The 21,441-nt window shown below is 37.7% G+C and overlaps 4 protein-coding genes across 6 annotated transcripts; 1 reads left to right on the top strand and 3 right to left on the bottom strand.

The window, feature by feature from the left end:
* LOC18596963 (protein TRANSPORT INHIBITOR RESPONSE 1) lies at nt 1,050-6,454 on the bottom strand. 2 transcript variants are annotated; one of them, XM_007025743.2, is made up of 4 exons: nt 5,759-6,454; nt 4,000-4,492; nt 2,573-3,336; nt 1,050-2,188 (listed from the first exon to the last, which is right to left on the bottom strand). In XM_007025743.2, exons 1-3 carry the CDS (start codon nt 6,268-6,270, stop codon nt 2,581-2,583), a joined length of 1,761 nt encoding a protein of 586 aa, XP_007025805.2. In that variant the 5' UTR covers nt 6,271-6,454; the 3' UTR covers nt 1,050-2,188; nt 2,573-2,580. The 2 variants fall into 2 exon arrangements, with proteins under 2 accessions (XP_007025805.2, XP_017978718.1); XM_018123229.1 differs by lacking the exon at nt 5,759-6,454 and adding an exon at nt 4,605-5,009.
* On the top strand, nt 1,345-2,221 carry LOC18596964 (dynein light chain 1, cytoplasmic). Its single transcript, XM_007025745.2, has 2 exons — nt 1,345-1,701; nt 1,803-2,221. Exons 1-2 carry the CDS (start codon nt 1,564-1,566, stop codon nt 1,992-1,994), a joined length of 330 nt encoding a protein of 109 aa, XP_007025807.1. The 5' UTR covers nt 1,345-1,563; the 3' UTR covers nt 1,995-2,221.
* LOC18596962 (protein TRANSPORT INHIBITOR RESPONSE 1) lies at nt 10,618-14,457 on the bottom strand. Of its 2 annotated transcripts, none has more exons than XM_018123230.1 (4): nt 14,345-14,457; nt 13,504-14,175; nt 11,948-12,440; nt 10,618-11,607 (listed from the first exon to the last, which is right to left on the bottom strand). In XM_018123230.1, the coding sequence occupies exons 2-4, from the start codon at nt 14,013-14,015 to the stop codon at nt 10,852-10,854; spliced, it is 1,761 nt and encodes a 586-aa protein (XP_017978719.1). In that variant the 5' UTR covers nt 14,016-14,175; nt 14,345-14,457; the 3' UTR covers nt 10,618-10,851. The 2 variants fall into 2 exon arrangements, with proteins under 2 accessions (XP_017978719.1, XP_017978721.1); XM_018123232.1 differs by having other exon boundaries at nt 13,504-14,093.
* LOC18596961 (external alternative NAD(P)H-ubiquinone oxidoreductase B2, mitochondrial) lies at nt 16,510-20,762 on the bottom strand. Its single transcript, XM_007025739.2, has 11 exons — nt 20,637-20,762; nt 20,398-20,526; nt 19,332-19,653; nt 19,020-19,226; nt 18,533-18,783; nt 18,096-18,315; nt 17,850-17,954; nt 17,476-17,748; nt 17,259-17,380; nt 17,026-17,145; nt 16,510-16,914 (listed from the first exon to the last, which is right to left on the bottom strand). The coding sequence occupies exons 2-11, from the start codon at nt 20,484-20,486 to the stop codon at nt 16,827-16,829; spliced, it is 1,797 nt and encodes a 598-aa protein (XP_007025801.2). The 5' UTR covers nt 20,487-20,526; nt 20,637-20,762; the 3' UTR covers nt 16,510-16,826.

Raw genomic sequence — 21,441 nt, 5'->3', positions numbered from 1 at the left:
TAACAGGCTCCAAATCTCAGGGGCAAAGACCTAAACATACCTTTCACCAAACCTAACCATCAAGTTATGTTCCAAGTGCTGTCAGGGGGTTTTAGGTGTGGAATGAAGAACCAAATCAATGATTAACACTCTCATCACAAAATCTTACTAACCCCAGAATTCTAATGATTACCAGAATCCAGAAATGTGATTCAAGATAGCCAAAGCTGGGTTAAAAAGATAATCATGAATTTAGTAATTGACTTGCTTTTTAGCTTATATGGTATTAGTGAGAGAAGAAGATCTTGATTGTTGAGAACATGGTTTTCTTTCACAAGTATTCAGAATAAAGAAGCAAGGGCTCATGAGATCTTTGAGTGGACCTTTCCAGAACTTGGATATTGGGCAGATCCCATTTGGAAGCATGTGCTGGGGTGAGGTGACAAAGGGACCATTTCAAGCCCACCAATCGGACGGTGGTGCCTGAATGGTAAAAAGTGGGGTTCTATTTTTCCTTGAAGTGAAATCGTAGAAGCAACTCAAAAATGCTAAAATGGGCATGATTGCTTCAGTGGATTCGTGGTTGATATGGATGCCCTTCTCCGAGCAATATCTAAGGGCAATGTGTGTGATTCACAGGTCCATTGTGAGTTACTTTGTCGATTCCCCCAAGTGCCCTTAAGTCAGATAAAGGTGATACTGGGGCGTGTGAACCGGTTTCTTTTTCTGTAACTTTTGGATGGACTGTCAAACTCAGCCCAGCTAGGCTTGATGACCTAATGTCGATGAGTCATGACCCAGACTGAGGAACAAGGCATAAGCATTGTACTCCTCTTTAAACCCTTTTGCTGAAATTACCACCAGGAAGCTAACAGAGAGGGCTCCTTCCCATTAAAACTTGCCTTGGTAAATGAGAATTCACATGAAATTCAAAGCAAACGAATTTGGCTAGGAAGGTGAGAGTGAGAAAGCGACTGAGAGAGATGGGGAACCAAAGTAATCAGCATGGCATCTTCGAAAAGTGAGATGCAGTCTTTTGTCGTCGGTAGGTAAAATATCGTGTAATAATATACCCTAAGACTCCAAATTTGTTGTAAGTAGTAGAAGTCTACGAGCAAACTCAAAGTCTTCGGTTCCATCAGATAAAGAGAAAGACAGGAAACAAAAGCATAGGAAAAAAGGACAACTAATCAAAATTAATGAAACGAACCGAGTCATACTACCACAAACTCTTACATTCCCAGGATAATGTGGACCCAGATATAGTTTTCATCTCCTTTGCAGCTTTTGCCCACAATGTGCAGTTGTGCACACAGAACCGTTGATCTTTTAGCATATGTAAGCCAGCTCCGATCATATGGGTCCAACAAACTCCATTGCATTCACGCAACCACCTGGCTTTAATCCATTGCACCAGTTGATGACCAGACACCCTTGGGTTCAGACTTCACCCTCGCAGAATAAGCCAGCAGCATCCACTTCCTCGGTTCATTTTTCTAAATAATCCTTCCATCACCGAGGCCTTCAGTCTCCCACTGCCCTTCTCTTCATGCTCCTTCCTCGATAACAAAGCTTTATTCAACGATGTTAGAGGGTAAAGCAATCGTAGGCGAGACGGACATGCTCCACAAAATGCAGCAAGATGCACTTCATTTAGCTGCAAAGGCTCTGGATATATTTGAAGCCACTGAATCAACTGATATAGCCCGCTTTATAAAAAAGGTGAGGGCTCAAAGCTAAAAACTACTGTAACTTTGTACTGGGTATCAAATGCATGAAGAAATCATAAATATGAAGATTTTGATGTTTGTTTCCATATGCAGGATTTTGACAGGACGTATGGATCTGGTTGGCAATGTGTTGTAGGGACAGATTTTAGTTCGTTTGTGACGCACTGCCATGGTTGTTTCATACACTTTTGCGTTGGTAGTCTTGCGATTTTGCTCTTCAGGGGTGCAGTAAATCAAGCAGATGAAGCAAACTTGTTACCAAACTTTGAGGCTTTACACGCTTAGACTATCCTTCCATGTTCTTCTGCTTTTCTGTTCCCCAGGAGCCTTATCAAAGAAAGAAACAAGGTTGAAGAGTCAATTTCAAGTTCTGCAGATCCTCATATTTTATGCTTTTACACTATTGCTCGGTTGTATGAACATCAACCCAACTCTGTGCCTGCAGAAGGGTATGTCATCTCCTGCGTAACTTTTTACAGCTGAAAACAATAATACTTTATTGTTAGAATTAACAGGTAAGAAATTCCCAGCTTCATAATGAACAAAAACTGATAAGAAAAAGATACACACAGCTCTATCAGAGAAAAGTATTCAGCCATAAGTCAATCTTTAGACAACTTAGCTAAATAGATAGTAAAGTAACTTGAAGATCACTTATTACTAAGACATGGGATCTTGATCATGAAACATATCTTAATCCAAGCCACTTTGTATTATAAAAAAAGCAAATCATTCAACAAGGCCCTTTGACTGACCTACTATAAACTTCCTTTGTATTACAGTACCAACAATTTTATTATTTAATGCAACCAGATTTTTAAATTTTTTTAGGCCTTTCACAGAGAGAGAGAGAGAGAGATTACCAAGCATTTCAGAGAGTAAGCACAGATGGTGGCGCATCCCTCCTTGGGCCTGCAATAGAACGATAAACATATACTTTATCTGCTTGAATACCATCACTTCCATCCTCCTTCATTACCTCAACATTCAATCTGGGCATCTCCTTCGCCAATAGCCTACAAGCATTCATTGTCACATTGCAGGCTGACATCCAAAGTGACCTCATGGACTCATACTTCTCCAAACCTGAAAGCAGTGCCGCATTTCCAAATGGGCAGTCTCTTATCTCAAGTTTCCTTAGTTTTGGACAACCTCTCAAAACACACTGCATCCCCCAGTCACTGCTGCCTGCAAAAGCCACTGAAAGGGTCTCCAAGTTCTTAGCATAGCTACCAATATACTCAAATGTCAGATCAGTTAAGAGACCTGAAACTGAAAGCCTCTGGAGTTTACTGCATGTCTTAACCACTGCACCAAAAGCTTCATCCATAGGTTCATTTGTGAGATAATCTGGTTGACCTGGGTCCATTATGCATAAACGAAAATGCGTAAAATCAGGGCAGTTCTGTACAATGGTTGCTACAGCTGCATTAGTCATCTGCCGACAAAAATAGAGGACATAGTGGAGTCTTGGGCAACCATGAGACACAGCAACAAACCCAGCTTCAGTGACTCCATGGATAATATCCTCATCAAAGGGATCAGCAGGGAAAACTCGAAGTTCCTCAAGCAACGGGCAGTTCAATCCAACGGCCTCCAGTCCTTTGTCTTCTACTGTGTCTAAGACCTATAGCAAAAGCAAATTTAAGAAGTTCAGCCCTCCAACATTTATGGCTATTAAACTAGTGTGGAGGTTCTGAATGATCAACACACACTTTAGATAGGCAGGAAGCCACAGAGGGTTTGTTACTTGAATAACTAACTCTTCATGGGCAAAAACAAATTTAATTTGTCTAAGTCATTCACGATGTGAAGCAAGCTACAAGATCACAAATGTTAACAATGCTTGGAAAATCGTCAGCAAGAAGAACAAGATACTGAATGCAATAAGACAATCCTCCTGTACTCTATCCACAAATATGCATACTCTTTTACTTATGGCCAATCAAATCTACATACGCTAGTTGACAATCCCTGATTCCCTTTACTCTGAAATGTAAAACAGCAGCTTCTACCATGCATTATGAACCCACAAATTCAAGTAACAGTCTACTAACTTTCTCCAAGCTAAATTTTCAGCAAGAATTCTGTTTCTATGATTTCTCAATTCTTTTACAGGACAACACAAAAAATTTAAAACCTGGCCTCACCTGATTGGCAAAGACTATGTCCACAAATGATCCTAAGTATCTCATTACAAAGTCAATAGCAGTATAGCAAGGAACCATCAAAGAACTATTTTCTAAAAAATGAGACAGATGGAAATACTTGAACAAAGGAGCCTTCTTACCCAAAGGCGTCGTAGTTGTGGACAGTGAGTAAGAAGCTTAGCGAGTTCACCACTTTGCAAAGGAGCATAGCTCAAGTTCAAGAAAGTCAGATGTGTGCACAGAGAATATAAAGCAGGGAGATATAAGCCCTTGGCCTCCCACAAACCCGATAGTGCATGTATATTCTTGCAACTACCTAACGTGCTTTCAAGCTCTTCATATTGGCGGAAAGTAAGTTCTTGTGAGAATGAGCCCGTACCAAGCTCGGCCAATTGAGGAGCATTAACAAGAAGTCTTTGTAATTGTTCCAAGGATATGCTCCTGTTGACCTTTAAAACCCTCATTGCCTTGCACCTACCTACAAGCCTCTCAAGAGCATCGAAATTAATATCACTGGTCAAGTTGGCAAAGTTCAGTGCTTCCAATGATGTGAAGCTTTCAGGGAAGCAGCTCAACCAACTACCTCCTTTATCATCAATGCCGTTCTCCTGTATGTCGAGCTCAGTCAAGTTCCTGCAAACGAAATAAGAACTTAGAAATTTTCTTTCACAAGATAAAACCCAACAGCCATAGCGTGAGATTTAACAAAGCCACAAGACAGGTTAAATGATGCTCAAAACATTACGATATCAAACACAGTCCAAGAACCAGAGGAAATTTTCTTATGACTTCCCAACTGTTTACTCCATGTCTACAGGCATTTAGCTCTTGGAAACCGAGTAGGTAGATTTCTTCTTCAATCATTCCTAAAGGACAGATAAAGATGTAAATTCTCTCAACCAATGAAAATGGGCATACTGGGGAAATGATAACATCAAGGATATGCATCCAATAAATGCATACTAAAAGGTTCAATGTCACATCAACAGAAAAAGAGAGATAAAAAAGTGAAGGAATTGGAAAAAGTAGGAGCTGTTCCGTTTTCTTGTTTCCACTAAAAGTCCCTATTCTTCTAGTGAAGAGAAAAATCACGTCAAATCCTTTTCTAACCAAAAACCAAACATAGGTCAATTAATTGCGCAAAAGGGTACCATCTCAGGTAATTAGTTTTATAAAAAAGAAAGGGAACTATTTCAAAAATATATAAATAAACTTTAAAAATTCTTTCTGCTTCCATCTCAAGGGAACTATATTTCTTAGCTTGGATCCCTTACAATTAAGGCCAGATCATTGACATCAAAGATGGAAAATGAAGATAATATCCAACTTTACATCTACAAATCAGGCGGGGTGGAAGGGGTCAATAGCTAAGCAGAGTTCTTTTTGAAAAGGTCAAACAAAATCATATTAACCATAGCTTCATGGTTAAAAAAAAAAAAAGGGAAATTTTCATTGGAAACCAAGCCTTAATGGTAGCAACAAAAGCACATAAATTTAATTTCCAATAATGCATCCGGACTTAGAAAAGAGGTAACATGTTATCTTATCATAAAATTAATTTTCCAATAATGCAAAATGAGGGGATATGATATTTGTGCTGCTGGCAATGACATCAATGATAAGGTAACCACCAAAATACTCCTTGAAAATCACTGGTCAAACGTCACATCCCCCAAAGAAAACATTAAAGGAGCCCAACAAAAAAGAAATTAAAAAAGAATCCACTTTTCTTTTTTTTTTTTGCTTCAATTTCTACAGTATATACCCAAATATACCCCAAGATAAAAAAAGAACCTTTTCTGAAAAAAAATAGCTTTCACTGAGATTTCTATCACTGAGAAAATGAGAAAATAATTTTGAATTTCCAAGAAAAAAAAGATGAAGTAGTAGGGAACTTACTTGCAGTGAGTGGCAATGGCAGCGAGTCCGTTAGTGCTAAAACCATCGCAGCTCAAAAGCGAGAGAGCTTTAAAGTTGGGGAAAGAAACCGCTAAAAACTCCAAGCTTTCATCGCTGATTGTCATTCGCTTAAGCCTAAGCTCTTCGAGGAATGGATATTTAGCCGCGAAAACGACCAGCCACGCGTGGATATCGGCCCCCCAGTTCTGCGGCACCAAGTTGAAGTCGGAAAACCTAGGCTTCCCTTTCAACGTCACGCTTCGGATTTTCGGGAACCGCCGTGCGACGATCTCCGGCGAGACGGAGTAACAGTTTCCGATGAAAACGTGAGCCCTCGACCACCGTTCCGCGTTGTACCAGTCCTTGCAAACCAAAGAAACGGAGCTCCTGTCCCTGTGAGATTTCAAAAGAGATAGAACGCGCTCGAGCACTTCGTCGGGAAATGAGGATCGCCGAGCCGACTCGTCCGAGTTCGGCGAGTCCTTGAACCTCTTCAGCTCGCACGATTCCATCAACTAAAACGACGGAGAGTCAAAAATAATCAAAAGAGTACTAAAACCGGAGCATCCGAAAACCCGAAGCAGAGATCCGAACTGAGAATGAAAGAATTTTTATGATTGGAAAAAGCTCTCCTTTTCCATCTCTTTCAAATTCTCTCTCTCAGCTTAAGAGGAAGCTTAAATCAAAAAAGAAAAGCGCTTTGGAGAGCTAAAGAAGAAGGAAACGGTAGCACCTTGCGCATTATAGCAAAAGCACAAAGCGGAAATATATAAATAAATAAAAAGTTTTATTTAAATTAATTATTGCTTATTATAATAAATAATTTGGGGGCTAAATAATAATTATTAAATTAATCATTTTTATAATATTTTAATAATTTTATTTTTTTTCTCTGTTCACTCCACCTTAGCTGAAGTCGACGCGGACATGGCAAGGCGGGTTTGGGAAGATCTTAGCCCACCATTCCTAACCTATGCCCTGGTGCGTTATGCGCACAGCCTCTTGTTTCGTGCCACGTATGCAAAATGCCCTCCAGTTGGGGGGTTTTTAGCCGTAAAACGGAGAGCGTTGTGCACATACGGTGTAGGTTAGAGAAGTGTGGGCTACCGGGGGAATTACAGGGGATAGCTTTTGTGGGGGGTTGAGTAAAGAAGTGGTGAATAAAAGGGGTTAATTGCCTGACAATGGTGTGGTAATTTCTAAGTTAGATTAGACCCAAGGTTTGTGATTGTTAGTGATAATTGATGGTCTTGACCATATCAAAAGCAAATCAAGGCTTTGGGTTTTCAACAATGGAGTCAAACTCTATAATGCAAAACTGCAAACTGATCCTTCTTTTGTTTGTATGTACTGGGGAAAATTTTCTCACCCCAGAAGAATTTTCTGGGTAGACAAACAATTTCCATTCCCGGTTAAAAAGAAAAGCAAAGAGAGAAACTTCAAGTTCAGTTAAATTGACAAGTCTTCCAAGATTAAAGCAAGATGAACAAGGGCCTGATCATGTTGGGGTGGCACTGACATTTCCAATTCCATCATACATTTTCAGTTTATTTTCCCATTTCTTTCCTCTTTTCTTTCTCATACGCTAAAAGATAGCACCTTCGGAAACCCCAAAAAGAAAATAAATTTGTTGGCAGCCATCAATGATTTTCCAGGACCAGTCCACTCTTTTGTCTTGGAGGAACAGCATCTGATCTTCTAAATTACTAAACTACCCTCGTAAGTGTCCAGGAACCAGACAGTTTATACCGTTTAAAAAGGCCAACTCGAGTTGAAGGAGTTAGGCTATGCGATAGGACGGGTGATTGCGTTTATTTACAATAATGCCACTATCAGCAAGCGTCGCTGCCTGAATCAGTAAAAAGCAGAGCCACGTGATGTTCTCAGCTTTTGTCAGAGAAGAAAAGCTCCACCTTGGTTTTACCAAGAGCCAAACATAAGACATTGGGTATTTTCGTAATTATATTGTGAAAAAATAAATTAAGGGTTATTTCGGAAAATTTCCCCATTACGGGATTAAGTCATGTGACGCATCACGTGACGCGCTCTAGCACCGCACGAGTTGGAGGGGAAAAGGAGGTGGCTCGCCATTGCCAGCAGGAGAAAATATATAAAAGCATCTAAATCCATCCTCAGAAGGCAGAGGCTAATGCTGGTCGAATCTCAATAATTAAAAGAGATAATCATCAAATAATTTAAAACCTGATATTGTGCAGAAAACAGGCTTCTGTTATGAACCAGCTGGCAGTCAATACTCTTCTTGCTTAGTTTAGCTGGAGACAAGTTGCCTTCTTGTTTTCTGCAATTTTTTTAATAGATTTTGCGAAGAAGACCATAACCCAGAAAAGACCCAAGGTTTTTTGATATGATGAAAGTGCCATAGACACTTTTGCTTTGGATGAACACATAGACGATTCATGAGAAATGAAAAACAAAAGGGGAAGAATATAAAGTAGTTACGTGCATGGCCAAAGTTTTTTTTTTTAAAAAACTGATCACAAGTTGTCACGTTGTGCGGAAAGGGGTAGGGGTTTTGGGTTGGATTGCAAAGTTGTTTAATGAAAGTTACTTGGCTTATAACCAGTCATTTTCGCTGTTTCAATCCAAAAAGAATGGGATGGAAATGGAAAATGATGGGATGAAAAGTCAAAAAAAGAAAAAGTCCCAAGCGTGATAACAAGTAAGAAGCTGAGGTTTGCCTGATTTTGCACGCAAAGTTTGAAACCTTTCTTCTTAGTTAAAAACAACCAGCATTTCAACCTGTAGGAGCCATTCTGATCAACGACGAAGTCCAATTTTTTATATTTAAAAAGATAAAAATAAAAATTCAATATTTAGAGGTGAAATTATAAAATTTTTTAAAAGATTATAAATAAATTTATAAATATTGAAAACAAAATAAAAAAACATTTGTAAACTTTTGAAACTTTGGGAGGCTACTAGTCCCCCCACCCTGGATTCTAAGGAAAGTAATTTCAGTAGCAGAGTTAGAATTTCGTGTTTGAAAAATAAAAATAATATTTATAAAATAATTATATTTATAATGATAAAATTATAAAACTCTAAAAAATATATATTATAACCCTTTCTCTTTGTAATTGAGTAAAGTTATTAATTCGAAAAAGAATATTACGTTAAATTTTTTAATTTTACAATATCAAACCAGTAAAAAAATTTTAAAAAATTAAAAAATTGAATGAAAAAATAAATCAAATGACATCTTTATCATCAATCAACTTGTATATTTGTGTGTGTATATATATATATATATTGTAGTGCCCCATGCCTGGCTGGTGACGTAGTGAGTTTCCTATCAAGAAAGAAAGAATTCACACCAACCAATTCTTTCTATAATGTTGTGTTCTTCATGTCTTTACACAATCATTCATATAAAAAAAAAAAAGTATTTTTTGGGTAATTTAATTTATGTACATAAAACGACAAATCTTTCTCTTTAACGTATCCCGAGTGGGTCGTCTTCTAAATATATATAAAAAAAGATAGGAGAAGGTTCCACGTCATTTTTGGAATAAAGAAAAATAGGGGAAGGCACAGTTGTTGTAATAAATGCATTAGTGGCATTATCAACTGTGTGATCATGTGATGTTAGGAAGAGGGATGGGTGTGGGGGTGGCCCCATTTGTGGGACCCCTAACCCCTCTTCTGGGTTTTTGGGGGTATGGTGACCCAACCCTTCAATTTGATGTTCGGTTATGGAAATCACATGCATCCAAAGAAGCCAAAACCTCTAATCAATGTGTCATTCTCATTTGTTGTGTTTTTTTTATTAATGGAAAAGTGCTTAATGAGCACTTAAAGCGTGTGATTATGCATGCCCTAACCCATTCATTTTAGCTTGAAATTTAACTAATGGATAAAAATCACCTCTAAAATGAGAGGTTATTTACGGCATAAGAGAGAAATATGATTTGGTTTGACCAATTACCCCTAACAAAAACATATCTTATTAATTGTATTTTAATTTATTATATTAACATCATTGGTAAGTGATTATTCGAATTCACTTGAATTGAATGAAATATTAATATAAAAATTTGTATTTATTAATCTCGATTTTTTTTTCATTTTATGTTCAAAAACGAAATGGTGTAGATAATGTTTTAAATTTAAAAAAAAAACCATAAGGAAATCCATGAAATTATGATCTTGAATTTGGATTAAGACCCCAACCCTTTTTGTCCCCCGAAGATTAAGAACACCATGTTCTGGCAGGCCATCCTTCGTCCATTCAACGTCCACATCATTCTTCGTACCTCGCCTCCTAGTAGACATTGGCGGACTCCAAAGAAATATCACAATGGCCGCTTCGAGTTGGGGATGAGATTACACGTGGCACTCGGTCATAGCACAATAGTTCACAAAGCTTTTAACCACTCGAGTTTCTACACTTGGCAACCTCATTAACATTTAAATTAAAATGACGAACATGATTGTAACCATGGTGGGAATAATATCGAGGCTCAATGGCACATGCATTCGTAACGTATTTGTTTTGATTAAAAATTTTGGGACATTGCTTCAAACTTCCAAGCAACACTAAGGAATTTACTTTATTTTGAATGGATCTATAGTTTGGTAAATTAGATTATTAAGAATAAAATATCAAATTTATGTCTTTTGAAACCGATCAAAGGATGGTTATGATGTTAATTATCTTTTATTATTATTGGTTTAATTATCAAATCTTTAATCTCAAATGTTAAAAGATATTAATTTGATTGATAATATGGTAAATTTGTCTACTAACAATGTAATAAATATAAACTTTGTAATGATATAACCCGTTTTCTACGTCTTCGGGAAGGTATGAGTCGTATACTTTATTGTTAGAAGTAGCATGTAAGAAATTTAAAGCTTCATAATGAACAAAAACTGATTAAAAAAAAGATACACACAGCTCCATCAGAGAAAAGTACCTGAGCAATAAGTCTTGTCTTAAGACAACTTAACAAAGTTGATAGCAGAGTAGCTTGAAGATCGGTTATTACTAGGACATGGGATCTTGTTCATGAAAAATATGTTCATCCAAAGCCAGTTGTTTGTAACATAACACAGAGAGATTACCAAGCATTTCAGAGAGTAAGCACAAATGGTGGGGCATCCCTCCTTGGGCCTGCAATAGAACGATAAACATAGACTTTATCAGCTTCACTATCATCACTTCCATCCTCCTTCATTACCTCAACATTCAATCTGGGCATCTCCCTTGCCAATTGCCTGCAGCCATCCATTGTCACATGGCAGGCTGACATCCAAAGTGACCTCATGGACTCATACTTGTCCAAACCTGACAGCAGTGCTGCATTGCCAAATGGGCAGTCTCTTATCTCAAGTTTCCTTAGTTTCGGACAACCTGTCAGAACACACTGCATCCCCCAGTCACTGCTGCCTGCAAAAGCCACTGAAAGGGTCTCCAAGTTCTTCGCATACCTTCCAATATACTCAAATGTCAGATCGGTTAAGAGACCTGAAACTGAAAGCCTCTGGAGTTTAGTGCATGTCTTAACCACTGCACCAAAAGCTTCATCCATGGGTTCATTTGTGAGATAATCTGGTTGACCTGGGTCCATTATGCATAATCGGAAATGCGTAAAATCAGGGCAGTTCTGTACAATGGTTGCTACAGCTGCATTAGTCATCTGCCGACAAAAATAGAGGACATAGTGGAGTCTTGGGCAACCATAAGACACAGCAACAAACCCAGCTTCAGTGACTCCATGGATAATATCCTCATCAAAGGGATCAGCAGGGAAAACTCTAAGTTCTTCAAGCAAAGGGCAGCTCGATCCAACGGCTTCCAGTCCTTCGTCTTCTACTGTGTCCAAGACCTATAGCGAAAGAAAATTTAAGAAGTTAAACCCTCCAAAAATTATCGCTATTAAACTGGTGTGGAGGTTCTCAATGATCAACACACACTTTGGATGGGCAAGAAAGAATTTACTTTGTCTAAGTCACTCACAATGTGAAGCAAGAAGTACAAGATCATGAATGTTATCAATGCATGGAAAATCTTCAGCAAGAAGAACAAGATACTGAATTTAATGAGACAACACTACTCTAAGTATATCTCATTACCAAGTCAAATAGCAATAGAGCATGAAGCCATCAAAGAACTATTTTCTAAAAATTGAGACTGATGGAAAGACTCGAACAAAGGAGTCTTCTTACCCAGAGGCGTCGAAGTTGTGGACAATGAGCAAGAAGCTTAGCGAGTTCACCACTTTGCAAAGGAGCATAGCTCAAGCTCAAGAAAGTCAGATGTGTGCACACAGGGTATAAAGCAGGGAGATGTAAGCCCTTGGCCTCCCACAAACCAGATAGTGTATGAATATTCTTGGAGCTACTTAATGTGCTTTCAAGCTCTTCATATTGGCGGAAAGTAAGTTCTTGTGAGAATGAGCCTGTACCAAGCTCGGCCAATTGAAGAGCATTAACAAGAAGTCTTTGTAATTGTTCCAAGGATATGCTCCTGTTGACCTTTAAAACCCTCATTGACTTGCACCTACCTACAAGCCTCTCAAGAGCATCGAAATTAATATCACTGGTCAAGTTGGCAAAGTTCAGTGCTTCCAATGATGTGAAGCTTTCAGGGAAGCAGCTCAACCAACTACCTCCTTTATCATCAATGCCATTCTCCTGTATGTCCAGCTCAGTCAAGTTCCTGCAAACGAAATAAGAACTTAGACATTTTCTTTCACAAGAAAAAACCCAACAGCCATAGCGTGAGGTTGAACAAAGCCACAAGACAGATTAAATAATGTTGAAAACATTACAATGTCAACCACAGTCCAAGATCCAGAGGAAATTTTCTTATGACTTCCCAAACTGTTTACTCCATGTCTACAGGCATTTAGCTCTTGGAAACCAAGAAGGTAGATTTCTTCTTCAATCATTCCTAAAGGACCGACAAAGATGTAAATTCTCTCAATAAATGCATATTAAAAGGGTCAATGTCACATCAACAGAAACAGAGATATAAAACAGTGAAAGAATTGGAAAAAGTAGAGCTGTTCCTCTTATAGTTTCCACTAAAAGTCCCTATTCTTCTACTAAAGAGAACAAATCATGTCAAATCCTTTGTCTAACCAATAACCAAGACATAAGCCAATTAATTGCGCAAAAGAAAGGGAACTATATTTCTTGGGTTGGATCCCTTACAATTCAGGCCTGATCATTGACATCAAAGATGCAAAATGAAGATAATACCCAACATTACATCTACAAATTAAGGTGGGGAAAAGGGGGTCAATAGAGCTAAGCTGACTTCTTATTTTCATTGGAAACCAAGTCTTCAACGGTAGCAACAAAAGCACACAAATTTAATTTCCAATAATGAATCTATGATGGACTTAAAAAACTGGGAACATGTTATCTTATCATAAAATTAATTTCCCAATAAAGCAGAACGAGGGGATATGATATTTGTGCTGCTGGCAATGGACATCAATGATAAGTGTCCATCAAAATACTCACTGAAAATCATTGGTTGAACGTCACATTCCCAAAAAGAACACTAAAAGAAGCTGAACAAAAAGAAAGGAATCTACTTTTATTTTTCTCCTTCAATTTCTACATTATATCCCCAAAGATACCCCAATTTTTTTAAAAAAAAAAGAGATAATTTTTATTAAAAATGAAAGACTTTCACTGAGATCTCTGACATTGAGAAAATGAGAAGAAATAATTTTGAATATTGGAAAAAAAGAAAGTTGTTAGGAACTTACTTGCAATGAGTGGCAATGATGGCGAGTCCGTCAGTGCTAAAACCGTCGCAGCTTAAAAGCGAGAGAGCTTTGAAGTTGGGAAAAGAAACGGCTAAAAACTCCAAGCTTTCGTCGCTGATTGTCATTCGCTTAAGCCTGAGCTCTTCGAGGAACGGATATTTAGCGGCGAAAACGACCAGCCAAGGGTGGATATCGGCCCCCCAGTTCTGCGGCACCAAGTTGAAGTCGGAAAACCTAGGCTTCCCTTTCAACGTCACGCTCCGGATTTTCGGGAACCGCCGTGCGACGATCTCCGGCGAGACGGAGTAACAGTTTCCGATGAAAACGTGAGTCCTCGACCACCGTTCCGCGTTGTACCAGTCCTTGCAGACCAGAGAAACGGAGCTCCTGTCCCTGTGAGATTTCAAAAGAGATAGAACTCGCTCGAGCGCTAGGTCGGGTGATGAGGATCCCCGAGCGGACTCGTCCAACTCGGACGAGTCTCTCGACATATTCACCTCCGACGATTCCATTAACAAACAACGGAGAGTCAAGATAGTGAAAAGAGTACTAAAACCGGAGCATCCGAAAACCCGAAGTAGAGATCCGAACTGAAAAAGAAAGAATCTTATGATTGGAAAAAGCTCTCCTGTTCCATCTCCTTCAGATTTTCTCTCTCAGCTTAAGAATAAGCTTAAACCAAAAAAAGAAATAAATAGCAATTAATAATTGCTTATTATTATAACAAAAGCACCATTACCAGCAGGAGAAAACTTAAAAGCATCTACTCCATCCTCAGAGGCAGAGCTAATGTGCCCTGAATCTGAATAATTAAAAGAGATAATTATCAAATAATTTAAACCTGGTAGTGTGCAGAAAACAGGCTTCTGCTATGAACCAGCTGGCAGTCAATACTCTGTTTGCCTAGTTTAGCTGGAGACAAGTGGCCTTCATGTTTTCTGCAATTTTTCTTCCATTTTTTTAATAAATTAGGAGAGCAAAACCATGGCCCCCACAAAACAAACTTAGGGTGGTGTCCATTTTGTTTCAAATGAACATATAAACAGTAAAATGACTTGATGAATCAGATATTTCCTGCTATAGGGAAAGGAATACTCTGTCTTAATTACCATACATACTTAGAATTTCAAGTGAGTGGTTTTCTCTTGAAAGTTGTTAATTTTTTTTTCTTGAATGAATCAATTAAGAGAAAAAGGGAATTACTTAGGAAATGAAAACAAAATGGGGAATGTAAAGAAGTTATGTGTATGGCCAAAGGTAAAAAACTTCACAAATTGTCACGTTGTGCATGAACGTCGATGGGTTTTGGGGTTGGATTGAAAAGTTGTTTGATGAAAGTTACTCGACATAACCAGTCATTTTCGCTGTTTCAATCGAAAAAGATGAATGGGATGGGATGGAAATGGAGAATGATGGGATGAAAAGTTCAAAAAGAATAGTCCAAAGTAAGAAACAAAGGAGAAGCTAAGTTAGCGTGGTTGCTAGTGCAAAGCTCGAAAGCTCTCTTCTTCGGTAAAAATAAGCAGCGTTTCAAGGGGCCATAAGCGTTCTGATCAGTTTCCCACTTCCGGGGTAGTAGCCTTTTGCAAAAACTAAAGGACTTAGCATCCAAGTACAGATTCAATCCTTGATGTTAGGAAGAGGGTTGGGAGAGTACTGGGGTGAGGGAAATGTACGGAAATCACATGCACCCAAAAACCTAAACCTCTGTGCCTAATGAGCACTAGAAGCTTGTGCCTGTGCCCTAACCCAATCTCATTGGCGTTTATCAGTCATAAGCCATCCCTTTTAGCTTGAAATTTAACTAATGGATAATAACAACTCCTAATAAAAGGTGATTTTAGGGTTTAGAAGGAATTTTATACCATTTGATTCTAACAAATACATATTTTTAAAATTGTATTATAATTTATTATATTAACGTTATTTCTAAGTAATCAGTCGACCGAATTGGATAAAATATCAATGTAAAAATTTACATTTATTGATATAAAGTTGTTTTTTTTTCTTTCAATTTATGTTCAAAATAGATGGTGAAATGTATAAGATAAGTAGGCATTTTGAACAACGACAGAAGAAAAAAAAAACTTCAATCCGAGAATGAAACCACTCGTATGGAATTCCATGAAATTGTGATCTTGAATTTGGATTAAGACCCCTACACTTTTTGTCCCCCAAAGATTGAGAAACCCATGTTCTGGCACGCCGACCTTTTTCCATTCAACGTCTACATCCTCGTCCAATCTTTGTATCTTGCCTCCTATGTGCTCGAAACAAATACCACAATGGCCGACCAGGGTGGAGGGGAATTACACGTGGCACTCGGTCGCAGGACAATAGTTTATAAAAACTTAACCTCTCGTGTTTCGACACTTGGCAACATCGTTAACTTTTAAATTAAATTGATGAACTTAATTGATTGTAATCATGGTGGGAATCATGACGGACGGGGCTTGATGGCACATGCATTCGTAGCCTTAACTATATGTTTTGATTAAAATTTTGGGGCTTTGCTTCAGACTTCCTAGCAACACAATGGAATTTGCTTTATTTTTTATTTTAAATGAATCTATAATTTGACAAATTAATTTATTACAAATAAAATATATCAAAAATCACATTTATCGTGATCAATACAATTTATGATGTAAATCATCACTTATTATAGACGATTTAGCTGTCAGATCTTAATCTTGAATGATAAATATTGTTAGCTTAATGATAAATGAATCTTTTATTTTATATGCTATCATTATTATCACTTAATTACACAATGTTACTTCATAAGTAAATATATAAAAATAATTCAGAAGTAAAAGATTGCCGCGCACGGAGTTTAGTGTCTTTTTGGATAAAAGCATAAATGGACCACTACAGAGTTTTGGATTTGGGCCATCTGTTGCTGGTTTAAAGTCCGTTTGGATTTAGTTTAAAGGAGGTTCAGTGCGGGTAGGAGTCCTTTCGCACTACACAATGACTAAGAACAGAGAAGAACATGCAACACTTCCACCTCGAAATAGTTAATATTTTCGTGTAGCTCAGAAGTGAACTAAAATTTAGCTTCCAAAATGCAAAATTCCTTGTAAAACCACCTTAGAGAACACGTTCGTCATTCCCCTAAGTAAAAGATTAAATCAATTAAATCGTAAGGTTTGGCAAGCGAGAACACTGCCAAGAGGCCAAAGCCCTGCTGGCAGCATGATTATTATGTGAAAGAATAGGTCAAAAGGGGAAAAAATGTAAACAAAATTTTTCTACAGCATTCCAAGCTATAGCAATTCTGCCAAATTGTAACTCCAAAACCCAGAGACCTGTTTGTTGCCTTAAATGCCACTGGTATCCCTCCCGAAGATGAAACGCCTTACCCAGTCCGATACTACCAATGCCCTTGTGCGCCAGCTTACTTGCTTGCTGAATTTGAAGGACATGAAAAAAGTTCAGATTAACAGGCTATTAAATTGAGTTCCTAATTGTTTCATGAGGTAATGATTCGCTCTGACTCTACCAATTCGAACTGATTACCTTGCGTAGACAGAATACCAGAGCCACTGCGAGCTGTGTCCGATTGAGACCCAATCACCAGGAAGTTGTGCAGCTGTTTGCTCCCCTCCCAAAGGAGCAAATTGTCCCAAGTGCCTGTACCTGTAAGAAAAATCACCAGTGTTTATGTCAAAGGTATAATTTACGCATAACAGCACCGAAGACACATGCAGAAGAGAGAATGTGCACAGACGGGATAGAAGTTCAATCTGTACCTAAAGGGATGGAATCGATGGCGGCCTGTTCCCCTGAACCTAGCGGGACCTTCAGGATTCTTTTCACACTCTTCCATACGGTTGAAGCACTTAGCAAGATACGCACCTTGCTGATTTGCAACCTGAAACATTGACAGATGGTGAATGTGTTAAGTAGGCATTGACTTCGAAAGAAATCAATAGTCTAACTGTGGTATAAGTAAATTAAAATGATTACCTGTGCTGTTGCAGGCAGATTCTTCATCTGAGAATCAACTTGAGAAAGAGCTGATTTAAATTCTTCAATATTCAGTTCAATGGATTCTTTTGCAGCATCCCCTTTGGCTTCCTTCAAAAGATCAACAATGTTCCGCACTTGCTTGCTCTTCAGATAAAGCTCCACTTGAGGGTATCTTTCACAAATATCATCAATTATTTCTTGAAATTCTTTAACTGTCAATGTTCCTGACTCGTCCTTGTCTGCCTTTTTAAATATTTCAGATATATCCTCCTAAAATGTATTGAAATTTAAAAAACAACGAGGAAAGAAAAGTAAATACTAGCAATAAACAAAATCTCATAAAAGAATGACGAAGTTTTTCAAATAGATACCATGACTTTCCGCTGGTTAATTGTTGCACAGTCACCAAGCGCATAAATGGTATCAAAACCCTCAACACGCAGCCATTCATCAGTTGCCAAAGCACGCCTATTACCCTGTTCTCACAGAAGACATAGTGGTTTAGTAAATGTAATTAGAAAGTGAAAAAAGCTTTCATGAATGACAATGAAAAAGATAGTTAGTGAAGGATAGAGAGGATTCGATGAGATGAGTTCCTAGGTTTAAAAGTATTTCACCTGACCAATTTGCTTCATAAATTCCTTTATGAGAGGACGAGGTCCAATGCCAGTTGACCAGAGAACCATCCCGTATGGTGTATTAGTTGTGTTGCCATTACCTCTTGCTTTTGTGGAAATTTCATTATCATCTATTTTCGTGACCATTGACCCTAATTTCACATCAATGCCATCTCTTCCAAACTTCCCTTCGGCAAAATTTGTGATTCTTTTGTCAAACCTGAGAAAAAAGAATGTCATAAAAGATTGAGAAAACTTCAAATTATGAACTAAATACCTCGAGAAACCTTGAATATAAAGAACCCACAACGTTTTCTAAAATTATTTGAAAAAATTCAATGTTAATATGAGCAAAAACACTAAAGCTTCAAAGTAATAACAGCTTTTAGGTAAATAATGATGATGGAAACGAAGTACTACTTGATTTGCATTCTTACATGTTCAGAATATGATCTGTAGCCTCAAGAAGTGTTATTTTCACAAATTCTCTGACCTTCGGATATAGTTTGACCACATCCTCATTGACAAAATCATAGAGTTCTGCAGCAAATTCCACACCTGTTGGACCACCGCCAACAATCACAAAGTGAAGGATTTTCTTTCTCTCCTCATCACTTAAATTTGGTAGGCTTGCCTTCTCAAAGGATTCAATAACATTCTTACGGATCTTCTGAGCATCTTCAACTTCCTGCATGAAGAATCATGCTGCTTAAAATGAAATGAACAGGAAATAAAAAAACTTGTACAAGAGAATGAAAATGGCTCCTATCACATATTCCCCCAATCCCAAACGCAGTAATCCATCACCCAAATCCACGGCATCAGCAGAGTATCTTAATTCAGAAGCGCAACAAGTAGTGGGCAGAAAACTTTTACCAAATATAGCAAAACATAAGACAATAAAATTTTAAAGAAGAAAGTTACCTTTAAGAAATGACAGTTTTGCTCCACACCAGGAGTATTAAAGGTGTTAACCTGAGCACCCACGGCTATAATAAGGTAGTCATAGTCTACTGCAAACTCTTCTTCCCCCTTCAATTTGCTATTTACAGTTGCACGACAATAAATTTTCTTATTCTGAGGATCTATCTTGACACATTCAGCTTCAGAGAAACTGATATCAACATTTTTCTGCTCAAGCATGAATCAGAAAAAACCACTTTCAGAGTTCTTTTACAACTGGTTTTCTCAATTCACAAGATATATCTTCTTATTTTCACGTTTAAAACGCATTACCTTTCTGATGATGTTGCGAATTGGCTCAACAATGCTGCGTGCTTCTACTTTACCGCATGTAACACTTGGTAGCAATGGGGTAAACACAAAGAAATTACGAGGAGACACAACTTCCACCTCATAACTAGGGTTATTCAGATCCTTCAAGAAACTCATACCCGCCCAACCAGTTCCAAGCAGCACCACCTTCTTTTTCTTGGGAACTGCTTCAGATGAAGCAATACCATGTGCACCGTTGGACGTGATTGCATCAGCATGAGCAATATGGCCCCTACTGCCATTGTATGTATTTGCCTCAGCATAAGCTATAAGGCCCCCACCACTGCAAAAAATGCAATAGGCTTAGCCCAAAGAGAAAATTCTGATTCAAAGAGAGTTTCAAGAGAAACGAAAAAAAAAGAAAGAATAGAATGCAGTTCATTTTACAACTAATCTTGATAAATTATAGACTCAAGCTCCTAAAGTTAACATATACATTCCAAGAATACTAGAAAAGCAGTCCAGTTTTTATATTTAGTTTCCGTTTAATTCTAATCCCAAATTCTCTTCCCTTCACCATTTTAATGAACCAAACAGAGCTTTAATTTTCCTACCACACAATTTGCTAATTTAGATTAATAAGATCTCTCTACAGGCTTAACAAAAATGAAAGAGCATGGTCCATGGACCTCAGTTTCAACAGAGATGGCATTTTCCCTCTAGTATAAACAGAGTTGCTCTGTTTTCAGAGTTTTAACAGAGCATTTCAAAATTCAAACGTTTATGCCATTTTCAGCTCAAAATCTCAAACCTACTCATCATTTATCAGATCGACCCAAAACAAATATCAGGTTTACCTCAACACAGAGCAAATCTACTGACAATGAGAACATAAAGAAATCGATACTTATAAGATTAAATCGATAATACGGCAACTAAAATGAAAACCGGGACACGCATTTAGCAACGCTTGAAAACAAGGATATAGAAACAAAAAAAAATAAAAAAATGAAGCAAATATTTGCATAAACATAAGAAACGAACAAAATATCTACATATAGAAAGAAATACTGATTGAACAGAGCACCTGATCGTAGAGACAACAATGATCCTTGAAAGAGAAGGATAATCCTGGAAAGCTCTAGATAATCTCCCGAAGAAGTCGAAGGTTCTCATTTCTTGCTCTTAGATCTGTTAAGCCTTATAACCAAGAAATCTGGAGAAAATCGCAGAATAAACACTAACCTTTCAGGAACATATAAAGAATAAAAAAGAAAAAAGGAAAAAGTGAGAGAAAGAGAAGTGACCGGTAACGTTGCTTCTTACATATAAAAAAATGGCGGAGGAAGAAAGAAAGAAGAAGAAGAAGCGTTGGAGAAGGAAAACGCGAGATGGAAGGAGGACGAAGAAAAAATGGAAACCCCGAATCAATGGGAAGCGAGGGCTCCGTGGAGCTGTCACGATGGTCCTCTATGACTTGAGAAGCAAGCTAAAGGCGGCACGTGTACTATTTTTTTCGAATATTATAAGTCTTTCGTGTACTTTACAAATTTTATAAAATAAATTAACCCGATTTGCGCCGTCAGGAGATCGATCTCGGACAGCACAGTCGTTGAGTAATCTCTGACCGTTGGATCCATCGATCTCAATTAATCATCAATAAAGGGTTTTTACTAAATTTTTTATTTTTAATTAAAAAAAGAGTAGGTGGCTTAAAATCAAATTTTAGTTAAGGGGAAGGAAAGAAAATTTAGAAAAAAAGTAGCTAACAGGCTGACGCCACGAGGTTTTGACCTAAAAATCATAGCTGGAAAAGGGAAACTACCAAGATAACGGGAGAGTTGAACAAAGTTTTGTAATGTGACAGCTCGGATCCGGAATATTATATTTGATACTAATTGTAATAATCTCAATTTAAATATTTATTATAATTATTCATATCTAAATTATATGGTATAAAAAATTTTAAATTTAAATTATTAGTAATAATTAAAATCAATATTTTATATAAATTTTAATAATTATATTATTTGTGAAACCAAATAAGGATAAAATTGTAATTTTAAGCATGGATTCCGGAACCTAGACAGGCTGTTTGTTGCCGAACGTTAGGTCAATATGTGCAGTTTTG

This window comes from Theobroma cacao, chromosome 6 (assembly GCF_000208745.1).
Source record: "Theobroma cacao cultivar B97-61/B2 chromosome 6, Criollo_cocoa_genome_V2, whole genome shotgun sequence".
Classification (NCBI taxonomy): Eukaryota; Viridiplantae; Streptophyta; class Magnoliopsida; order Malvales; family Malvaceae; genus Theobroma; species Theobroma cacao.
Note: the sequence above shows the minus strand (reverse complement) of the source record. Positions and strands in the feature narration are given on the sequence as shown.